The sequence below is a fragment of the Balaenoptera ricei genome, chromosome 18 (genome assembly GCF_028023285.1).
Source record: "Balaenoptera ricei isolate mBalRic1 chromosome 18, mBalRic1.hap2, whole genome shotgun sequence".
Lineage (NCBI taxonomy): Eukaryota > Metazoa > Chordata > Mammalia > Artiodactyla > Balaenopteridae > Balaenoptera > Balaenoptera ricei.
The window spans coordinates 8708325-8730142 of NC_082656.1; the positions used below are offsets into that span (position 1 = coordinate 8708325).

General features: G+C 41.3%; 1 protein-coding gene across 4 annotated transcripts in view; it reads left to right on the forward strand.

Annotated features, from left to right (window-relative positions):
* The first annotated feature begins 1567 nt into the window (after positions 1–1567).
* The window catches only part of FRY (FRY microtubule binding protein), a 330932-nt gene continuing 310681 nt past the window's right edge, over positions 1568–21818 (forward strand). For 2 of the 4 annotated variants that reach the window (XM_059903257.1, XM_059903259.1), the window contains exon 1: positions 1568–1865. In XM_059903257.1, coding sequence (XP_059759240.1) covers positions 1661–1865 — 205 coding nt within the window. In that variant the 5' untranslated portion in view covers positions 1568–1660. The remainder of the gene's footprint in view (positions 1866–21818) is intronic. The other 2 variants (XM_059903260.1, XM_059903264.1) reach the window with 2 other exon arrangements.

A 21818-nucleotide genomic window follows, 5' to 3' on the forward strand; every position in this document is an offset into this window, starting at 1 on the left:
CTCATGGGCTTTTCAGAATAGTTTTGTACAAGCCACTCATTGTTTTGAAGTTCGTGATACGTTCCAACTTGACAAAATAGTTTTAAGTCCTGCAAGGGAAATGGTGTAGATGTTTCTCAGAATTAGTAAAATAATTTAATAATCTAATATGCAAATAGCTTGCTGGATTATAATTATAATTTATGGGTTATAATGCAACCCTAATCTGGACACACTTGTTAAAAAATACTTTTCTCTTCAGAAAATCTGTTGTAGTTTGAAGACCTATTTGCTAAAAGGAGAAACGAGAATGAAACTTATACTTGTGTTGAAGTGTATCCTCAGTTAGGTGAAAAGACCCAGCTCCTAAATTCTACCAAGTAATACAACCTACTTGGCAGCCAGGAAACCTAAGTAAACAGTGATTTCTGAAACAACCCCTAAATCCTTTATAATGGTATGTATCTACTGATTCCAGGCGCTGGGAAGAGAAAAGGCAGATTTTATCTTCTTTATCTTCTGACTCACACTGCAACCAGACAGAACATAAGAGGGGGGTGTGTGTGTGTGTGTGTGTGTGTGTGTGTGTGTGTGTGTGAGACCGAGACAGAGGAGGGGGTTGGGGAGAGGAGACCCAGCCCTGGGACATGAGGGAATAAATGATCGAGTTATGATTTCTGCACAGTCAATTAAAGAAAAAAGGGCAGAACATTTCCACATAAATAGAGCAAGGGGGAAGGGAACAAAGGACACAAAATGCAAACTCCGGAAGAGAAAGAAAGAAAGTATGGGACGGGTCAAGCAGGAATCTAGTAAATGCTGCTTTTTCTCGGACCACCAAACCAGTTGACCACGTTAGTTGAGAGCAAGGCAGAATCCCCGCAAAGATCACAGAGTTTCCTTTCCCTTTGCTGAGTGGAGGCTGCCATCACTTATAGGTCACAGCTCATTTGCTAGACCTCTGACTTCGCCGCCAGACAGCTGACCTTTTCAAGAAGCTGTGTGCCAGGTAGAGCGCAGGATGGAAGGGGTGGGTGGGGAGCTGCGCTGCTGCCAGGTACACGCCCACCGCGGGTTCCTTCCTCATCTCCCCAACCATCTCTCATCTCCTTCGTCCAGCCAACTTCCAGTCGGCTGCCTGCCAGATAAGGAATTTAATAAAGACAGATGTTTGTTCTGCGTGTGTAGTTTGAAACAAAAAGGTAGGAGGAAATGTAAAATGTTTCCCAAAAGCTTGTAAAAAAATCTTGAATAGTTTGGAAAGTAATAATAATTAGGCTTGCGATTTGCATAGGTATTCATTCTTAAAGAATAAGTTGTGTTTGCTTTATGACATCGCACTAATAAATAATACAGGTAATTTAGGGTAATGAATAAAACAGAAATTTCACACAGTAACCATCACTTTTATTACCCGTGTGCCACATCTGTTCAAATTCTTCAGTCTTCTGAACCTTAATGATATTTTGGATCTCTCCTCCCTGGTGCTATTAGCTGTGGATAGGAGGGGCTCCTTCGTAATTCTACACCTGTTCAAGTACACGCCTATCAACTTGCTAAGCTTCCCAAACAAGTGCGGCGTAAAGCATGAGAACATCTGAATCTGGGGTGGAGACGCAGATGGCTGAGGCTGGGTTTGGCTTTTCAGATTTTGTTGAGAAAATCTAATGTATTTCCTACCATGGCAGTTGATGACGGCAATTTATATTCCAGGACAAAGAACAAACTAAATTCATCTCAAAATGATTGTAAATCATCAAGACGGAGTAGCCTGCCACCTGAACTACTCATAGGAAATGACATTAAAGGAAGACTTCAAAGAAACATTAAAAACTTGGAACCCATTCACCTGAGGCGCCCGAAAAAGAGACCATCCATATTTCCAGGTAGGATTTATTTCAGTTGATGCCTGCCAGTTAAAAAAACAAACCAAAAGCAACAAGGACTGTATTTTGTTTGTAATGATCAGATGTGTTACATTTAAAATTAACTTGGGACATGTTTGAGAGCTTGAAGCAGCCAACTAAACATGTTTGAGTATAAAATACAGAATGATTCTTTCATCTGAAAACACCCCCATCTTTTTTCTTTCTTTATTTTCATATCTTTAAGGGTCTAAATAGGCGGCTGTTTTATTATCAGGCAGCAGGATCAGGGAACTGCTTTGCTTGCAATCCTGGAGAATTCCATGCTGCATTTCATTCTCTGGTGTATTTTCTTTATTTTGCAAGATTATTGGATTGTTGAGTGAAGCTGATATTTGTGTGCCCCAGAAATTAACACCATTAAATACTCCAATGCATGCTTCAAATTCCTGTCTTGCATCAGAGCCTAAAACATTTGTAGTAAAGGGCTCAATTAAACAATGTGGATGGTGAAATGTATTGGAGCACAGAAGACTCAGGGATTTCAATCTCGATAAAGAGACTCTGATGGCAGCTTTAGATGTCCATGCCTGGTATTAGAGGTGTGTAGCTTGTATAAGACACCTGTGATTGTGAACTCTCACTGAGGTGTCACTGGTGGGTGCGTGGTCACTGGAGAGGATGAATTATGTAGTCAACTTATTTCAATACTGTTTGCATTGGAATTTCCTAGAGAAACTGAAAGTGGCCTTTTTGTTGTGATTGATTGATTGGAGTCTTTAAGGAGGATAGATTAGACCCAACTGCTGAGGGCTAACTCTGTGAGGATAGAAAATAAACAAGAATAATTCATTCAAGCTTTACTTCATCATGAAAATGAAATGAACCCCCCTAACAGTTGAGTCTTTTTAAAAAATATTTATTTATTTATTTATTTGGTTGTGCCAGGTCTTAGTTGCGGCATGCGAACTCTTAGTTGCGGCATGCACGTGGGATCTAGTTCCCTGACCAGGGATCGAACCTGGGCCCCCTGCATTGGGAGCGCAGAGTCTTATCCACTGCACCACCAGGGAAGTCCCACAGCTGAGTCTTTATATTGAGGTGGGAGCTCAATGGATTCTCGTCTAGACTGTGTCCCTAAATGGTCTCCAAGCCACCTCACCGACCCCTGTGGCCTTCAGGTACATTATTTTTTCTGCCTATTTCTGCTGCCATTCCCCTCCTTGGGGACAGCAACAGGAGATGAACTCTTAACATCCTCCCTATCTGCTAGGGTCTCCAGTTGACAAGGTAGAGAGTTGCCTGCCTAAAGTTTGAACAATAGTGGCTACTTTTTTTTCTAAATTCCCTTTCACATGAACCACAACTTCATTGTCATGTAGGTCTCACTAACTTCTTTTTACAGTGGTTGACTTAGAAATGCCACCAGGCTGCAAATCCCACCACAGCTCCTAAACATCAGCTGAAAACAGAAATGTACGTAGGTTGTGATAACCATTCCTGTTATATGCTGTGTGGTTACACATAAAGAGCGGATATAATGTGGGACCTGAGCGTCAGAGAAATTAAGACGCAACTCAAAATTAATAACTGGCAAAACTACGGGTCAAACGTGGGTCTTTTAACTCCAGTGTTGAAGCTGTTTCCCTCTATTACCCTGCACTGCATTGTCAACTGTTGTTCTCATTTGTCTGATGAGATGCAAGATTGAAGACATGTCAGCGTTCCGATGTGCATTCACTCTGACCCTTACGTACACACAGACAACTTTATCCTCTCTCTCAAGTCTCCTGTTTTCAGTCCTGCACTGAATGATTGACTGATGGGTTGATCAGCTTGTTCATTCACTCATGAAATATTCATTTAGTTCTTGAGCTGGTCTAGGGTGGACCTTGAAGAACCTAGCTACGTGTTACTCTTGTGTTCTTATCTCCTGTTTCTCCTCTAAGGGCCGTCTCACACTGCAGATAGTTATCTACCCAAAATGCAAATATGTTTGGTTCATTCCCTTACAATTCTTCAGTGGCTACCCTCGCTCTTCGGATAAAGTCCAGACTCTTTAAAGTGAAGTACCCGAGACTGCCTACCTGGCCACTGCTTCCGTCCCCGGCGCATCTCTTTGCTCTCGTCCCCTTGCAGTCGTGCAAACTCATCCAACTTCAGATCCCTGTGGTCCATCATGCTTGCTCTTCTAGGGTAGGTGCTATACAAGCTACCTGCGTAGTTTCACTCAACTAATTCCTACCTTGGCTTCAGGTGTCAGCTTGACAGCCTTTGTAGGGAATGTCTAGGAAGTTTTCCTGACCCTCCCATCTGGGTGGGGTCCATTCTCCATCCTTCTCATAACACCTGGACTTTGCCCTATCACAGCACTTATCACGTTGTATTGTAATTATCTGTTTACTTGTCTGTATCTTCCACTAGCCAGTGAGCCAGGGACCATATCAGTCTTGTTAACCATTGTGTCCTTTGTACCTATCACAATGCTTGGCACATAGCATGAACTAATAAATATTTATTCAGTTGACTCAAATCGTGCTGGACAGAATGAACTCTTGGCATGCCTTGTATGCTCTGCTTTCTTCCACTTTTGCATCCTCCCTCACCTCCCAACACACCCACAGGTGCACACACACACGCCTGTGTTCCTGTTATGCCCTTTCTTCCATTCTCCACCTGGGCTCCGAGGCCTAATTCAAGACTTCTGCCTTCTGTAATCACCCAGTCTTCCGATCTCTTTGAGTTCTCCTTTAATGCCTACCACCCACCTCCTTGGCCTCAGTACTGCATAAAGAGCCCTTCCCTTTCTTCCTGGGATGGTGTTCAATTGTCTTAGTTTGTGAATGGGTTCAGTGGTCACTTTGTCACTTTGTGGCAACTAAGTTTCTATTTGTATAGAAACTCTTTGAAAACAAGGGCAATATCTTATATGGCCCAATTGTATCGGAGAGGGAATTGCACATAGTAGGTGGTCAGTTAACATCTGGTGGTGAATTAACTAATTTGCTGTGAGGCTGTGTCCATCCTGTGGGGCCTATCTGATTCTAGCTCCAGGAAAGAACTAGTTGGCAGTAGAGACTATCAAAGGGGAAGGTCTTTATACTGATTTTTATCACCATAGGAACTCCTGGTGGGGGAAATGCAGGTACCCCTTGTCTCAGTGTGTAATTCATTTGTTAAAACATGTGTTAGGATTCTGCTATATGCCAGGATCTATTCTAGACCTTGGGAAGAGAGTAGAAAATAAGACAGTTTCTTATGTAGCTGATGGGAAAGAATTTTCCTAGCAGGATGCCTTGCATATTGTGCAACCCGATAAATACCTCTTGAGAAAAGGAGTGAAGGGGGTACCATACTCACAGCAGTGAATCTTAAAAAACAAAACCAATACATTTATTTATTTATTTATTTATTTATTTATTTATTTATTTATATACAGAGAGATGTCAGAGGAGCTAGTTAGAGTAGCAAGTATTAAATTTATTTATTTATGGCTGTGTTGGGTCTTCGTTTGTGTGCGAGGGCTTTCTCTAGCTGTGGCAAGTGGGGGCCACTCTTCATCGCGGTGCGTGGGCCTCTCACTATCGCGGCCTCTCTTGTTGCGGAGCACAGGCTGCAGACGCACAGGCTCAGTAGTTGTGGCTCACGGGCCCAGTTGCTCCGCAGCATGTGGGATCTTCCCAGACCAGGGCTCGAACCTGTATCCCCTGCATTGGCAGGCAGACTCTCAACCACTGCGCCACCAGGGAAGCCCCCACCAATACATTTAAAAATCATATTTTTATGATTTTTACAAAAACATCAAAAACTAACCGTTTTTCTTCCCTTGAAGAAGCCTCAACCGTAGAACTAGATTGAGTTGTTCGGTTGAAGTTCTTCCATCTCGGCTTCACCAGACCAGGCATTAAGAGTGTAGGTAGGGGGCTTCCCTGGTGGCACAGTGGTTGGGAATCTGCCTGCCAGTGCAGGGGACACGGGTTCGAGCCCTGGTCCGGGAAGATCCCACATGCCGCGGAGCAACTGGGCCCGTGAGCCACAACTACTGAGCCTGCGCGTCTGGAGCCTGTGCTCCGCAACAAGAGAGGCCGCGATAGTGAGAGGCCCGCGCACCGCGATGAAGAGTGGCCCCCGCTTGCCGCAACTGGAGAAAGCCCTTGCACAGAAACGAAGATCCAACACAGCCATAAATAAATAAATAAATAAAATTAAAAAAAAAAAAAAAAGAGTGTAGGTAGGTCTCTAGCGGGCGGCTAGCCTTGCTTCCTCGTCCTCCTGAAAGAACTCCAGCAGCTCCAGAGCAGAGGGCTCAGCTCTGTGAAAAAAAGCAAAGGAGGAGAGAGATGTGGTCCTTACACATACCTCATCCATAGGCGCGTCAGATTGAAATGAGCATCTCATCCTGCACCTAGAAGAAAGCGGGGCTCAGGTGCCAGGTGTCATGGGTTGTTCACTCAGCACTCGTAAGCAAGCAAGTTAGAGTGTTTGATCAGCTCATTCTTAAAATAGCCTACTGATTTTACGATCATCTGTTTGAAAAGCAGGGAACCATCTGCTTGGAGGAAACAGGCAGTTCCATGTACTTCCTTGTTGCTTAGTCAGAGGATGAGTGTGGGACCTCAAGGAGGAGGGCCCTCTGGTCAGGACTCACACGGCAGATAGGCCAGCACGTAAGCTAACCTCCATTCTCATTTTTCAGTCAGTTCTGTTCCAAAGGGATGTTTTTTAAAAAAATCCTAAACAATCTAAAAAAGTTATTTAAAATCATTTTAATAAAAAAAACAGATTTTGAACATTTTCTAAAGTAGAACTGCTTTTTTTTTTTTTTTTTTTTGCTGTATGTAGGAGTTTATTGGAAACACAGGGAAGTAGTAAGAACACTGGCAGCTAGATGGTTCTCGCCTCCCTGAGGGTGGCCAGAAGGAGACAGCGCAGCTGGGCAGTTGGGTTCGGGCTCCCTCCTGGGCGCCTGCTTATCCCAGGCACAGGGAAAGACACTCTGTAATTAAACCCACCTCCTCCAGTTTTGTGCTCGATGTTAGGATTCTGTCACTCTGGGGACTTTCCTGGCTTCACCTTCCAATGCAGGGGGGGCGGGTTCGATCCCCGGTCGGGGAACTAAGATCCCACATGCCTTGCGGCCAAAAACCAAAACATAAAACGGAAGCAATATTGTAACAAATTCAATAAAGACTTTAAAAATGGTCCACATCCCCCCCAAAAAAAATCTTTAAAGAATAAAAAAAAAAAGAATTCTGTCACTCAGGATCCCTGCTGAGTAGTGATTTGATGACGTTTGAGCAGGGCCTTCCAGGGACAAGGAGGACGGGGGAGGACCTCCTTAAAGTCGCACTGTAAACAGTGCTTCCCGGGATTGTGTGCAGTTGGATTCGGTGGCTCCTCCTGGTGATGACAGGACCCATGTTTCGTACACCTGGGTGTCTTTGATGTGGGAGGTGCCCTGGAGGTGGTGAGGTGTGCAGGCAGGGTGGAGGCGCGTGAGAAGGACCATGTCACGACCTCTCCGGAGCTGCACCCCCGTCCATCTGGTGGTGTGACTTCCTACCACGGCTGCTTCCAGAGGTGGCTGTGCTCAGGGCCTAAGACAAGGGAGCCTCAAAGGCACGAGTCTGAACTTGTGCTCTCATGAAAGGATTTCAGACAAAGTATTTCACCAAGGAAGTATCTACCTCACAACTGGGTTCACGTTCTGATCCCCCATCTTACTAAACGTGTATTGGACGAGTCACTTGATCCCTGGGAACCTGTTTATTTCTTCATCTGTGAAATGGAAGTGAAAACACCAGTGTCACAGGGTTACATGAAATGCACATGAGATAGTACCTGACGATGAAATGATACACAGCTGGAATTGACTGTGTTCGCTTATTCTTTGTTGATATCAAAGGTTTCGTTTCACATAATTTGTACTTTACATGGGTGGGTGTAAGTGTAATTGGAACACTTTTGCAAATCTTCATGGATGGAAAGTTATCCTAAGTCGTCAATCAAACCCTCTGCTAAGGTAAATTCTATATGAGACATCACTAAAAGACCTATTAATTTTCCATGAAAAGAGGGTAACATGGAAGCTCTTCTTAATAATAAAAATATCCACATATTTTCTCAACATGAACCCGTTAAACTTGAGAGTATTGTCATGTCAGGCCTCTGAAAATTGTTCTGTATTAGAAACAACACTATCTGTGATTTCAAAACTTACTTGTGGCCTTGTGTTTAATGATTTTGCCTAACTTTGTCTAACACCTTGCTTTTGGAAATTCAGCTTAGGCTTTTTTTTTTTTCCGGTTGTACCACGTGGCATGTGGGATCTTAGTTCCCCGATCAGCGATCTAACCTGTGCTCCCTGCAATGGAAGCACGGAGCCCTAATGACTGGACCACCAGGGAAGTCCCAGCTTAGGCTTTTCTTTGAACTAAAAGTTGGACTAGGACGGTAGTTCATTCACAATTACATATAATATATAGCTTATATATAAGATTATAAATGAATTCACCACTTGAAATTAATCTTTTTAAATATTAGGAGTATTTAGACTTCCAAAAGTTTTGAAAGTCAATGTTTGACATTTTGATTTAAAATATTATAGCATTTCTTACTCAAAAATACTAATGCAACAAAAACTGAGGTATCCTGCTTCCTTAAATAATCGTATTTGTTTTTTGGACAGGTTTATTCAGGGAGGTGAAATTTCTGTTCTTGTTTTGCTTTGTTTTTTTTTCTAAAAAGAAACAAAACCAAAAACTTTTAATGAGGATATTAGTGGTAACCCAGTTACTTTTAAGGAAAACAAAAATGCTAATACTAGTCACATGTGTGATAAACAAAGGGAAATATGTTTTACCTTTATGCAGGGACACAGAATAAGCAGAAGGCATTAGATTTACGGCTTGACTTCAGGCTTTTTCTCCTTGTCATAAAAAAATAAATACAAATATACGGTTCTGAATACAGGACTTACGATATAAGTATATTGAGAAGTGGCTTAAATGCTCCTGTTCTGAAAGCAGTTCATTTCCATTTGCTGATCTATAGCAAATGTATAACTTTTCAGATTTGAGAGCTCCCACACACTTTAAATCTAACACTCTAAGGTCTAGTAGTCACATCTAGACTATGAAAAGATTGTGTTTTTACATCCACATAACTTTATATTTACTCAAGATACTTCAGTGATAGTTTTAAGCATTTTAATTGTTTTCATAAATAATGTACTTTTAACAAATACTTAGCAGGGTGTATGGCCATCCAGTTACTCAGTTATGCAGAGAAATGACCATACCCCAACATTCTTTTGCTTCAAATACTTTGGGACTCTGTACAGAATGATTACCTTCAAATTTTAATTAGAATATCTCCAGCATTTCTTTAAAATCTAGGAGCTTAAACAGGTAGTCATTTTTGGGTGACATGCATGTAAAAACTCTCATTACAAGATGGTCAGAGTATTTTAGGTCACGATTTCCAAACCTTTCCATACTAAGTGGGGCATGAGTTAATTTTTTTGTGCCAAACAACAGATTATCAGATTTACCTTTGAACATCCTGGGAGTTCAGAGCACAGAGATGGAGGAACCACAAAGGTGGTGTATACTTTTGTCAGTAGATCAGATTTCTCCATGGTGCTCCCTCAGCTGTCAAATCATGCTCTTCTCTCCTACCCTGATACTTAAGAAAGACTAAGTCATCTCGATGGATAATCAATACTGGATGGCGTTTTGGAGTAATTATGGGCCAGAGATATTCAATTCAAAGAAACATTCTTTAATTTTAAGTATCAAAATAGTGCCCAAGGATAAATGGAAGATATGCACATGAGAAAGACTGCAACATCTATTCAACAAAAATCTAAGCTATCTTGCTGAATGACTACTAGATGCAAAATGCTACGAAGGACGGGTTGATGGGTAAGACATTGATACACAGCAATTTGTTCTCCTTTCTAATTTTTTACTAGGAGAGCAGGGTGCACTAATTTGGGTGTTCATGCTTCTCTGGCACAAGTGTTTAAGCTCTGTGTTGCACCAGCTAATGGCAATACTGACACCGTGTCATCCGGCACGGAAACCCTAATTGGCAGTGAAGCATCTCCCTACAGGAAAGTCCCAGGGGATCTTAATTGTCCTCTGCATCAGGGTTTCTTTGTGGGGGATTGTTTACCTTTTGTAAATTGTGACTCTTCTGCACCCTCTAAAACACTTCTGGCCTGATCAGTCGCCTGGACTTGAGTTTTGTCAGCTCAGGAACCTGAGGACAATGAGGAAAGAATACCAGGGCCTGAGTTCAGATCCAGCTCTGGGAAGGACAGGTGGAAGAAAGCCACGCTCCTCCCTAAGCTCTGGGCCTCTGGGCAGGGCAGGCAGATCCTGGGGCACTGCTGGCATCTCTGTGCTCCCCTTCAGGCCACACTCCGCTGATCTCCCTCATCCGGGCTGGAAACAAAATAAAGATCAAGCCTCCTGGATGCCAAAATAAAAAAACAAAAACAAAACTCAGTGGGAAAGAGTTATAAGTTGAGTGTTCCTCCCCAGGGCCCAGCTCAGGAAGGGTTTCCAGTCTTCTGAGATTTTCAAATGCTTGTACAACTAAGGGAATATTAACTGAGCAACTTAGGGCATTCATTTTCAATTAACTGCGCAAATGCAAATTACTGGAGAAGGTTTTTCAGAATCCACAGGCACCAGCCCTGGAGATTTGATTGAGGAAGTCTAGGCTGGGGCTGGGCTTCTAACCGCTTTGTGAAAATTATCCACAGGTACATGGGACGTTTGTCCCATCCCCTAGTTGAGAACTGCAGACTTAAAGGAAGTGGAAAAGATCCTCAAAGATCAAAGTTATTCTTAAACTATCCCCTGCTTCACATGTAGGAAGCAGTAGGCATCTATTCATGGCAGGCCCCCGGCCCCTGCCCCTTGTCATTCAGTCCCCTCTCCCACACACCCAGCCATCACCACCCTCAAAGGTCAGTGTGTTCTTGGGCAGGAAGAGAACCTGTATTTTCTCTCCTAATAGTACCTGGATTTGAGTTCCATTATATACAGGCTTCCTCCTGGTTCCCCCTCATAATCTTACACACTACCCATCTAGGTCTTTGTTCTAACCTCTGCTCACATCAGAGGGTAAAACACTAGGACTGTTTCTGCCACCTCTTGATCAATTTTTAGAATGTTAACGATGTGCTGAATGTTTGTGTACCCCCCCAGAATCCATATGTTGAATAATCCCCAATGGGATGGCATTTGGAGATGGGGCCTTTGGGAGGCTGTTAGGTCATGTGGGTGGAGCCCTCATTAATGAGATTAGTACCCTTGTGAAAAAAGACAGGAGAGAGATGATCTCTCTCGATTTCTCTCTCTCTGTCTGCCATATGAGGACACAGCGAGAAGTCAAGAAGAGGGTTCTCACTAGACACCAAATCAGCCAGCACCTTGATCGTGGACTTCCCAGCCTCCAGAACTGTGAGATGTAAATGTTTGTTGTCAAAGCCACCCGGTCTATAGTAATTGGCTATAGCAGCCTGAACTGACTAAGCCAATTGGATGAATGAGAAATAATTGAGTCCGTAAGAGAAGAAAAACTCTTAATACAACAAACAATACAAGTAATATAATAAAATATAGAAATGTTTAATGAATGAAAGTTGATGAATATCATGCACGATACTTAGTGCTGCACAGAATTGCATTATTCAGAAATAAACTATAGCGACTTATTTTCTTTTGTTATTGAATCACATCCATCCAAAATAAATAGCAGTTGGGCAACTTCTCAAAAGAAATATTGCCAAAATGTAATTACTTTTAATAAAGATGCCACAAATTACTACATAATTATTTAAACAAAAGGCAATGCAGTTTTGGAAGACTGTAAACATCCCGATGTTGTGACCTTGTACTTTGTCTTAATTTCTGCTGAATTAGAAAGGGCTTTGCTGTTTCAAATATACTCATGCTATTATTCAGTCCTTCAGCAAAAAAGTAGGTGACTAAAGTCTGTGTGCTTAACCATGCTTGACGAATATTTATAATGATAGAAGCCATTTTACTGGTGGTAAATCAGCTTCTGATTTCCACACCAGACACTCCCACAAGCACAAACATGGTTGGACAGGAGGCAGGGAAGTGGTCCGGAATCATATCCTTCACGGACAACCTGAAATGAAACTGCAAAATCTCCATCAATGGGGTGATAGTTGCGGGTAAGGGGGTACAGAGTGAAGCCCAGAAGGAATTTATCTAACATGCTCAGCAGAGGGAACTTAAGAAAAAAAAAAAACAAGCAAAAAGAAAATAATGTTACACTTACATCTGTCCCCCACAGCAGGGAATTTGCGGGGTGGTTTTTATTTTGAAAAATTTACTGCTATGGACGGGGCAAAATGACTTGCAGAAATGAAACTGTGTTTGGTGCTTGCCGCTGCGGAGTGGGGAAGCTCCCTGAATGTCACCGAGATGGTGAAGAGGAGGGTGGTGGCAGGAGTGTAATCCTTGTTTATTTGATAAGTAATGGTTCTCTCTTTAAAAGGCTCTTTTAAAGTTTCCCGACCTTGAAAATAACGATGAGTGAACACATGACTAGATAGAGTGAGATAGAAAGAGTGGAAAGTTTCTGTTCCATCCTCTCCCCCAGACAGCAACGGATTCTATATCTCTATCCAACCGCTGCCTCGGGGAATTGACTTATAGGAAACTGAAGCGGTGGGAGGGAGACAGAGCAGCCGGGAAGAGTCCACTGGCTTCTCCTCATTGCCACACTGCTCCTTGAAAGGCTCCCCAGCTCAGCCCGCACATTATTGCTTTAAAACAATGTTAGGATCTAGCTCAGTCGTATTTGCGCAGCAGAGATAGAAATGACCAACATATGAGCTGCTGATGTTTAGACAGAAGCCCAGCATTGCACGTTGCTTTCATTAAGTTGGAAAATACCGTGCGTAGACGTTGATGAAAAATTTACTCAAAAATCCACCACACTCTTTCAGGGGCTACAGTACAGGGGTACATATATGGTTCTGCTTCTTTAAAGTGTGGACATTTGAGATTAACACTGTAAAATAGATTAATATGTAATTGTTGTACACAAAATACAGGTTAATCAGCCAACTGGAATTCTGTCCCTGCTCTGGGCCAGAGTGTTTACAAGCCTGGGATCCTGCTTACTGTCCAGTACAGTTATCATATTAACATCCCACATTGCTGTATGCGACTCATTGCTACATGGAATGGCTCATAACATCTGTTTAAAAGCAGCATAAGAAACTATTGCATAGTTTAGGACGTTAAGTTTTAAAAGTTATAAAATGTTGTGAATTTCATCCCAAGTGGCAATATTTCTCCAATCAATTTTTTTTTAAAATCATACTTCAACATTAGTAATAAAGAGATTATTTTTGAATTTTATTTTTTTTTATACAGCAGGTTCTTATTATTTATTTATTTATTTATTTTTTTAAAGAGCTCCTGACTTATTTATTTATTTATTTTATTTTTTTGGCTGTGTTGGGTCTTCGTTTCTATGCGAGGGCTTTCTCTAGTTGTGGCAAGCGGGGGCCACTCTTCATTGTGGTGCACAAGCCTTTCACTGTCGCGGCCTCTCTTGTTGCGGAGCACAGGCTCCAGACGCGCAGGCTCAGTAGTTGTGGCTCACGGGCCCAGTTGCTCCGCGGCACGTGGGATCCTCCCATACGAGGGCTCGAACCCGTGTCCCCTGCATTGGCAGGCAGATTCTCAACCACTGCGCCACCAGGGAAGCCCTCCAATCAGTTTTTAAGGAATATGATTAGATGAGAAGTATACCTCACTTTCAAAATATTTTAATTTCATCATTGGGAAAATTGGAAGGACACCCATTTTAAAGTCGTGGGAATTCTTCAAGCTTCGATCGTGCCAATTCTGGGCATTAATGAGCTAATTCAGCTTTTTGGTCATCATTGCTATTGTTTTATTCAATGAGAGGGCATCTTAGAAGACTTATGGTGTTTCTCCAAAAGTTGAATTCTTAATTCCTTGCTAATTATTCATCTTATAGATATGTCTTTGAGTCCTGGGATTTACTGTTTTTTCAGAGCTCAAACTGCAAAAAGTGCTTGGTGGTTGTGTTGTTGAAGAACTTAGACAAGCATATAACTCACTTGACAGGGAGCACAGTGGAAAATCAGAGCATTGTTGAATTATGGATCTGAAAGAAATCTTAGAGAGCATCTAATTCAATGCACTCATTTTACAGATGAAGAAATACAGACCTACACAGACAGCTTACATTGAGGGTCTCCTGCTTCCCAGCATAATCTTTATGAGATCATCACCAAAACCTAGTTTTAAGAACCTCTGGGGTCATCTTTTGTGAACAAGAAAGTGAGGAGAAAATGATGCCCACAGCTTTCCTTGTGGGTCCCAGAGGCAAGCAATCCACGCACCAGCCTGTGTTTATCCAGCCTCCACACACCCACCCTTCTGCACAGGACACTGCAGTGGAGAGGCAGGGCAGGGGGAGGCTGAAGCTTTAAAAGGTACATGTCAGTCACAGGTGGTGACACACCCAGCTGAAGGGCGAGCCTGGTCCCGTGCACGGCATCAAGATCTCAGCTGGCTTTATTTTTCATTCTGTCCTTAAGAGATGAAAAGTCTGTTTCTTTGATGAAAGGAATCAAGCGAGAGAGGAGTAATTTTAGTTTTGGGAAACTTTTGTTCAAGGAAATGCACAGGAAACATGATTGCCCTCAGAGATGTGATCCAGAGGAAAACCTAGACCCTATATAAACATTTCTTTTGTGGGGGGAAAGCTGTAGGACTATCTTCCTCTTGAACGGTGAAAAGGTCTGCTAAATTGTCATTGTCCTCACAGACTAAGATCACCATTCCCGTGTCACAGTGGGGAAGCTAAAGCATATGGAAATACTCTGTTCAATGTTAGGAGAGCAAATTTGAGACAAGATAAGATTTCACAACTTTTCAGTTTCAAGTTCTCCTTCACCAAATATTCTCTGAGGTTTATTCCATTCTCATGTTCAAAAAGTTATAACCCAAAGCAGCTTTAAAACCCTATATCTTAGTGATTGAACAAAAAATGTATATATCTCTTTTTTCCACACAGGGTATAACCAAATCCCTAATTAAAAATCAGTTAATAAGACCCCTGATTAAAGGGGCATCGAAGGTGAACAGGAGACTTAGCCTGACTGAGCTTGTGGAGCAGCTGTGTACCTGCATCTATCATTGAGAAGTAAATACTTTGCTCAACTGAGGGAAATGTATTACTTTTTAAGGTTGTCAGGGCTCAATTTAATCTTTGAGAAATAGGTCACCCTGTTGTTTTGTGTGGCCCTCAGTTTAAAAAATTATCTAACAGCAGGTTCTATACCTCTGAAGGGGTATGTAATAAATAATCATTACTTTGGGAAAAGGATTCTAGAAGAGCTCAAAATAAAGCAAAAAAAGGTTTTTTTTTTTAAAGCTAATTTCTTCTAAGCACTAGGGTTTGAAAATACAGAAGTTTCTTTTTTTTTTTTTTCTGTTTTAAAGTTTTAAAGTAATAGAAGGAGAAGATCATATAACCTCACATAACCTAAAAGTCAGCTGGGAGCAATTTGCTCTTAAAATTTAAGTAAAGATTGATCAAGCGTCCATGCCAATACCTACAGAAAGTCCCAGGCCCAGCCCGCAGATCTCTGTAACTTCAGAGACACTGTCCTTCTGCTTAAGTTCCTGCTTCTGCTAATGTTTTGTTTGTTTGTTCTTTTTTGCCGTTTATGGATTTTCCCATTATCTTCTTATGCTGTGTGGATTCAGAAGGGAAGTTCAGCCTCTTTCCTTGATTTCCACAGACAAAAACTCAACCATAAAAGCCTGTGTGTATAGCAGATTCTGTGGATGTCCAGAGAGACAAAGAGGATGTAGGTTTTAGATATTCATTCAGCACAGACAACGCTGATTTAATATTAGATGCCCCTGTTCTTGAAAAGCCCTTTCAGCCACCCTGACATTTGAGATTTCTAAGTGCCTACTCTACCAGTATTCTTAACCCCTGGACATCTTGGTGACTTCTTTCTTCTTTTCTTTTCCCATCGATTCTTTCAAATTCCTTTCTACCACACCATCCCCAGAATTTCATGTTCTTCTCCCTCTGTCATATAGAGCAACTCTGATCTTACCAGCTCCTACCCCCAACTCTTCCTTTGGCCTGTCACAGCACATCCAAAACCAATATAGGTGCTCATGAAAATCAAAGGACCATCTGAGATTACTCCCTTTAAGCCCATGGTCATCATAAGGCTACATAAGAACCATCTCAAATTTTGTTAAAATTAAATTCAGATGCTGGTTCATCTGGTTTGGGGTTGGCCTGGGAGTACTTACTATTAATAGTCATGATTTGATTCTGATTGAGGGATATTCCACTCATTCTTTGAGAAACTCTGTAGTCTAATAAGAGTCATCCTCTATAGGAGGCAGCTGGATTCTAGTTAACAGGGTTTTTCCTCCTTTACATATAGAGTGTACCTACAAAATCCTGCAAAGACCCCACTGTGATTGGGGTTAAACATCTCGCTATCATCCTATTGCTCGACCATCCTATGGTGTAAGATGTAAGCCCAAGATCACTCTGCTTAGAAGCTCTGTCAGTTAAAACTTTGGTAGACTCATTAGTAGGGGATAAGACTCATATTTCCTGTCTTAATAGGATTTATCTTGTCAAACATGTTTGTATTCACTTGAACAGGGCCAGTGACCCATGTAGCTAAGTTACATAGAGGACACAGCTTGCTCTGGGACAACCCAGGGAACTTTGCTTCCCATCTTCCAACGATGTAGAACAGAAGACAGTCTTAAGGGATCAGGAATTAAGACCATCTTGGGTTAGCAGGTGTTCACGTTATATTATATTTTTAATACCCACACTAGTTGTGGTAATTTCACATTGATTTGGGCAGCATTATTCAATGAGATTAGCTTTGTTTTCCACTCAGTTTACAGGATAGCTATGTCCCTTTTAAAAGATAATTTAATTACAAACCAGAAACTGATCAGAGCGTTATTATAAAGTGTATAAATTATCCATACTATGAATTAATAAATTCTCTTACCTAATATAATGCATTTTAAATAATTTGTTTTACAGAAATGTGGTGCACTTTTCAGGAAGCTGTCAACTGTGTTGTGTAAAGAAATACGTATATATCTATCCTATCCTTCCTAATACATCTACTGTCTTTTGTCTAGTTTCTGTCATCCTTCTACCTCAATTCTTAGCTCTTTGATTAAAAGAGCTAAATTTTCTATTTTTTTAATGTCCCTGAAACATTTATCTAATGATTTCTGCCCTCAGTGGATGTTCAGGAAAATGCTTACGCCCCACCCAGAGCTGTGTCATACTCTTCCCTCTTCCAGTAACAGTGTGTGGACCTAGATACGTAATTTAGCCACCCTGTACACCCTAGAATATTCCCTGAAAAGTGGGATAAAAATAGTATCTAATTTCTAAAATCTGTACTATTTTAAGGACCCCTCTGGAGTCTAGAACTGCATCCCTGAAGTAGTTCTCTCATCCACTGGTAGCTTTAATTCCCTTAAACGTTGAGATATTCTGTAACACCCCGCACCTTCTTTCTGATAGTGCCTCTATCGTGTTTTAGCCCCTTTACTTTCAGGATCAAGCCTACACTCTTGAGCATGGCTTTGAAGACCCAGGAGCCCTCCCAGGCTGACCCCGTGCTCAGATGGAAGGCTTCGTCCCTGCCCCTGACCTTCCTGCACACGTTCCAGCCACATGGAACCACTGATGCCCTCTGGCCCTGCTCCCCTCTCATTGGGGCGGGTCTTCACACAGGCTTACTTGTAAATCTGCCCACCTTGCTTTTCTCTGTCATATTCTTTTTCAAGGCTGAGCTCAAATGTCACCTTATCTCCCAAACTGTCCCTTAACACTCCCAACCTCAGATGGTTTTGTTGTATCTTACCTTTTGTTTCAAACGTCTTCACACACTGTTATGGTGTTTAATGCTGTTTGTATCGTTAGTACTACCCGCTCTGTTCCAAGCCTTTTTTTAAAAAATAAATTTATTTATTTATTTATTTTATTTTTGGCTGTGTTGAGGCTTCGTTGCTGCGTGCGGGCTTTCTCTAGTTGCAGCTAGCAGGGGCTACTCTTTGTTGCGGTGTGTGGGCTTCTCATTGCAGTGGCTTCTCTTGTTGCAGAGCACGGGCTCTAGACGCATGAGCTTCAGTAGTTGTGGCACACGGGCTCAGTAGTTGTGGCGCACGGGCTTAGTTGCTCCACGGCATGTGGGATCTTCCCGGACCAGGCCTCGAACCCATGTCCCCTGCATTGGCAGGTGGATTCTCAACCACTGCACCTGAAGGCAGATACTGTGTATCCCATGCATGAATGAATGAGTGAGTAAATGAATGAATGGATGCTTTTCCTATCTGTCTATATATTAACTGCCTGGTCTGTCTTAGTGATCAGTAACATGCACAAAGCTAAACTATTTCCCAAGAATTGATAGTCATCCTTAGTATTAGTTTTCCAGTGAAAGTGGTTTATTTTCCTCTCTCCAAATCCCTCATCACCTGGACTCCTGTTATTTTACTCTTGCCTTAATATATCCCATTTCGAGAAGATTTTTTGCTTATAGTATTAGTTACTTCAAATCCTTTGCAGATTTAAGTAAGTGAGAAGTATAATGCAGCATCTTCTGAGCCTCATGTGAGCTGCATAAAATCTTTTTCCATCAAAGGCTGCATCATTTTTTCCACTTCCCTTCCCCACTTACTGTATCCTGGTTAAAACCGATGTCAGCTCTGTATGTGTCCATCAAGTTGCCTGATGTTTTGAGTCAGTACCCTTTATTAACTTATTTTGCTCCTGCATCCATGATTGGCTAGAATTATTTGACAATTTCTTTTTGGCTAACATAGATTTACAAAACAAAACTTTCTAATGTACTTCGCTTTTGCTGGTACCATTATGCATGCTGCAATAGCAGAGAATATAATTGTGTTTTGTGCAACAGTGTGGAAGAGTTAAGTAGAAAGAAGGAAAAGAGACTCAATGAAAAGAGATAAATGTAAGCTTGTCAGAGAATCAAAGTGAATTTCCTAAAATTATTAATATGGTGACAAGTATCTGCAACTTCTGTATTAAATCATCGGATATAAAGTCTTATTCCTAAGATACCTCATCAGAATGATGGTTCTTTGATGTATGGAATGGATTGTTTACCTGATGAAGGAGCACAACAGATATGTCAGGAATAACCAGCTTTACAGCTGACAGCAAAAGCCTTCGGGCAAGGACTTTATACGTTTGGCACAATTATACTTATTGTGTATCAGTGCTGTATAAATATTTAATAACAGTTCCTCCCACACCTATTCCTGGCAGGTCAAGCCTTCCTGACTTGTTATGTCCGTAATCAAATATATTTTTCCACATTAATCTTTTGAGGTGTGGTGCCACTCTTAGGCTGGTTTCTCTGGGACCACCCATCTTCTCTAGGCTTGGGGTGTGCTCTGGATGACTGGAATATAGATAAATAGCTGTGAAAAAAATCTCTTCATTTTTAGAGTTCAGTGACTTACAGAGTGAGCTATATTTTCTCCTAAAGCTGAAACAATCACCTTTGTTGAGGTTACACCAATACCTGGGCTTCTCCATCCAGGCTCTGTAACTCACAGCTAGACTCTGGGGAGCTCACTTTACCTCTCCTGAGGTCAGTTTGCTCAGCTGAAAAAGATCTAATCGCAAATATTGATTCTGGCCCCAAAGTTTTAGCGTACTGCCTATTTCCAGATATACTATTGGTGCTTCTTTACTCAGAAGACATAAATTAGCTCATTCTTAAGTCTGTCTTTCTAGTGAATGTGAGAAATGTGCTACTACTTAAATATTTCATCTGTTGTCAGACTTTTTTCTTTAAGAGGAATTTACCTAATATTCACTATATAGAAGAAGAGAATCATTATGGGAACAGATTGGAGTTCCAAAGGACATACATATAGAATACCATAGCTATTTAATTATGTGAATTTTAAAAGAATAACACCTTTAAAGTGATCTGAAAGAACAAAATCTACTGGCTCTGGGAGACAAAAGTCTGCTAATCGTGTGAACTCTGTCCCTTGGTTTCTTCATCAGTAAAATGAGATAAAGACGTAAAGGGGGACTTCCCTGGTGGTACAGTGCGTAAGACTCCACGCTCCCAGTGCAGCGGGCCCAGGTTCAGTCCCTGGTCGGGGAATTAGATCCCTCATGCATGCCGCAACTAAAGATCCTGTGCACCACAACTAAGACCCAGCACAGCCTAAATAAATAAATAAATAAATATTAAAAAAAAAAAAAAAAAAAAGACGTAAAGGGCCATTAGGGGCAGTTATAGGAGTTTCAACTGGAAACTTTCTTGTAAAAAGATACTTCCAAGGCTGGTGTTTCGAGTTTTCTGACGGTGCTAGTGTCTTCATCTTCGTCCCTCACACTTTCTGTCCCGATCCCTCTCATGACTTTTGCCACAATTCCTTTATGTCTGGCTCCCTTTGGAGCTACCATCTTTGCTCATGCAAAGCGATATTTGTTATTGGTGGTGCAGCAACACTAATCAGCCCACAGAAGGATTTAATCTGTCTTTTGGTTCCATCAACAACTTCCTCCAAAGCCCCAAGTTTATTTGCCAAAAGTGAAGTAGTTAAGGCCCCGTAAAAAAGCTGTGCAAATCCTTTTGGTTTTATTCACCTTGTCTTCCTCTCCTATCTGGGAACTCCCAGTCTGCAGAAGTTTTGTTTGTGCACACTGAGGTTTCCAAGGGTGACTCGGGTAAACCTGAAAAGTTCTTTGGTCCAGGCCACCATCAGGATTATTTCTACCTGTAGTCACTTTCACTTTCACAGAGTTAAACAATCATTCAGGAAAGTGAACCCCAGGTAGGTTTTCCTGCAGGTACACAGAGAGCTCTGTCTATTGCACTGAATCTTCACAGTCAGGTGACCAACACCTAACAGTAACTATTGTGCTTCCCATTACAATGATTTACACCTATGTTACTCTCAAGTTTAAATTATTAATATAATCTATTAATAGTTAATACATGGATATATTATCATATAAGCCACTGACACTGTTTCTAAGTACGTTATGTCTTATTTATTCCTCTGTATGCCTTTAAAAATGTATACTTCTAAAAAAAAAAAGTATACTTCTTCCAAGTCCCCAAATACTGATTTTGACCTCTCCATCACACTAGGATCACCTTGCTTAATCCGATCTTCATTTCTATATTAGTAAATCTTGTAATTTGTATTGTTACGATAATTTTTCCACATTGATTCCCCTACCAATAGCTGTGATTCATAGAAGAATCACGTACCAGTTCATCCATTCATTCATTCTGTAAATTCTTTTTGAGTACCTACTACATGCCAGGCAGTGCACTAGAACTTGTTCGTAAGTATTAAAGTGTCCTATACAGGTATACCTCATTTTATCATGCTTCGATTTATTGTGCTTCACGGATACTGCAGTTTTTACAAATTGAAGGTTTGTAGCAATCCTGCATTGTCAGACAAAGCTTAGCATTTTTAGCAATAAAGTATTTTTTAATGAAGATAAGCTTGTAAACATAATGCTGTTGCACATGACAGACTACAGTATAGTGTAAACATAACTTTTATATGCACTGGGAAACCAAAAAATTTGTGGGACTTGCTTTATTGCGATATTCGCTTTACTGTGGTGGTCTGGAACTGAACCTGCAATATCTGAGGTACGCATACCTCAGCTGAGCCTTCAGTGACCCATATTAGTGACATCAAAGATCACTGATCACAGATCACCATAACAAATATAATAATAATAAAAAGTTTTAAATATTGCAAGAATTTCCAAAATGTGACACAGAGACACAAAGTGAGCAAATGCTGTTGGGAAAATGGTATTAATAGACTTGCTTGAGCAGGGTTGCCACAGACC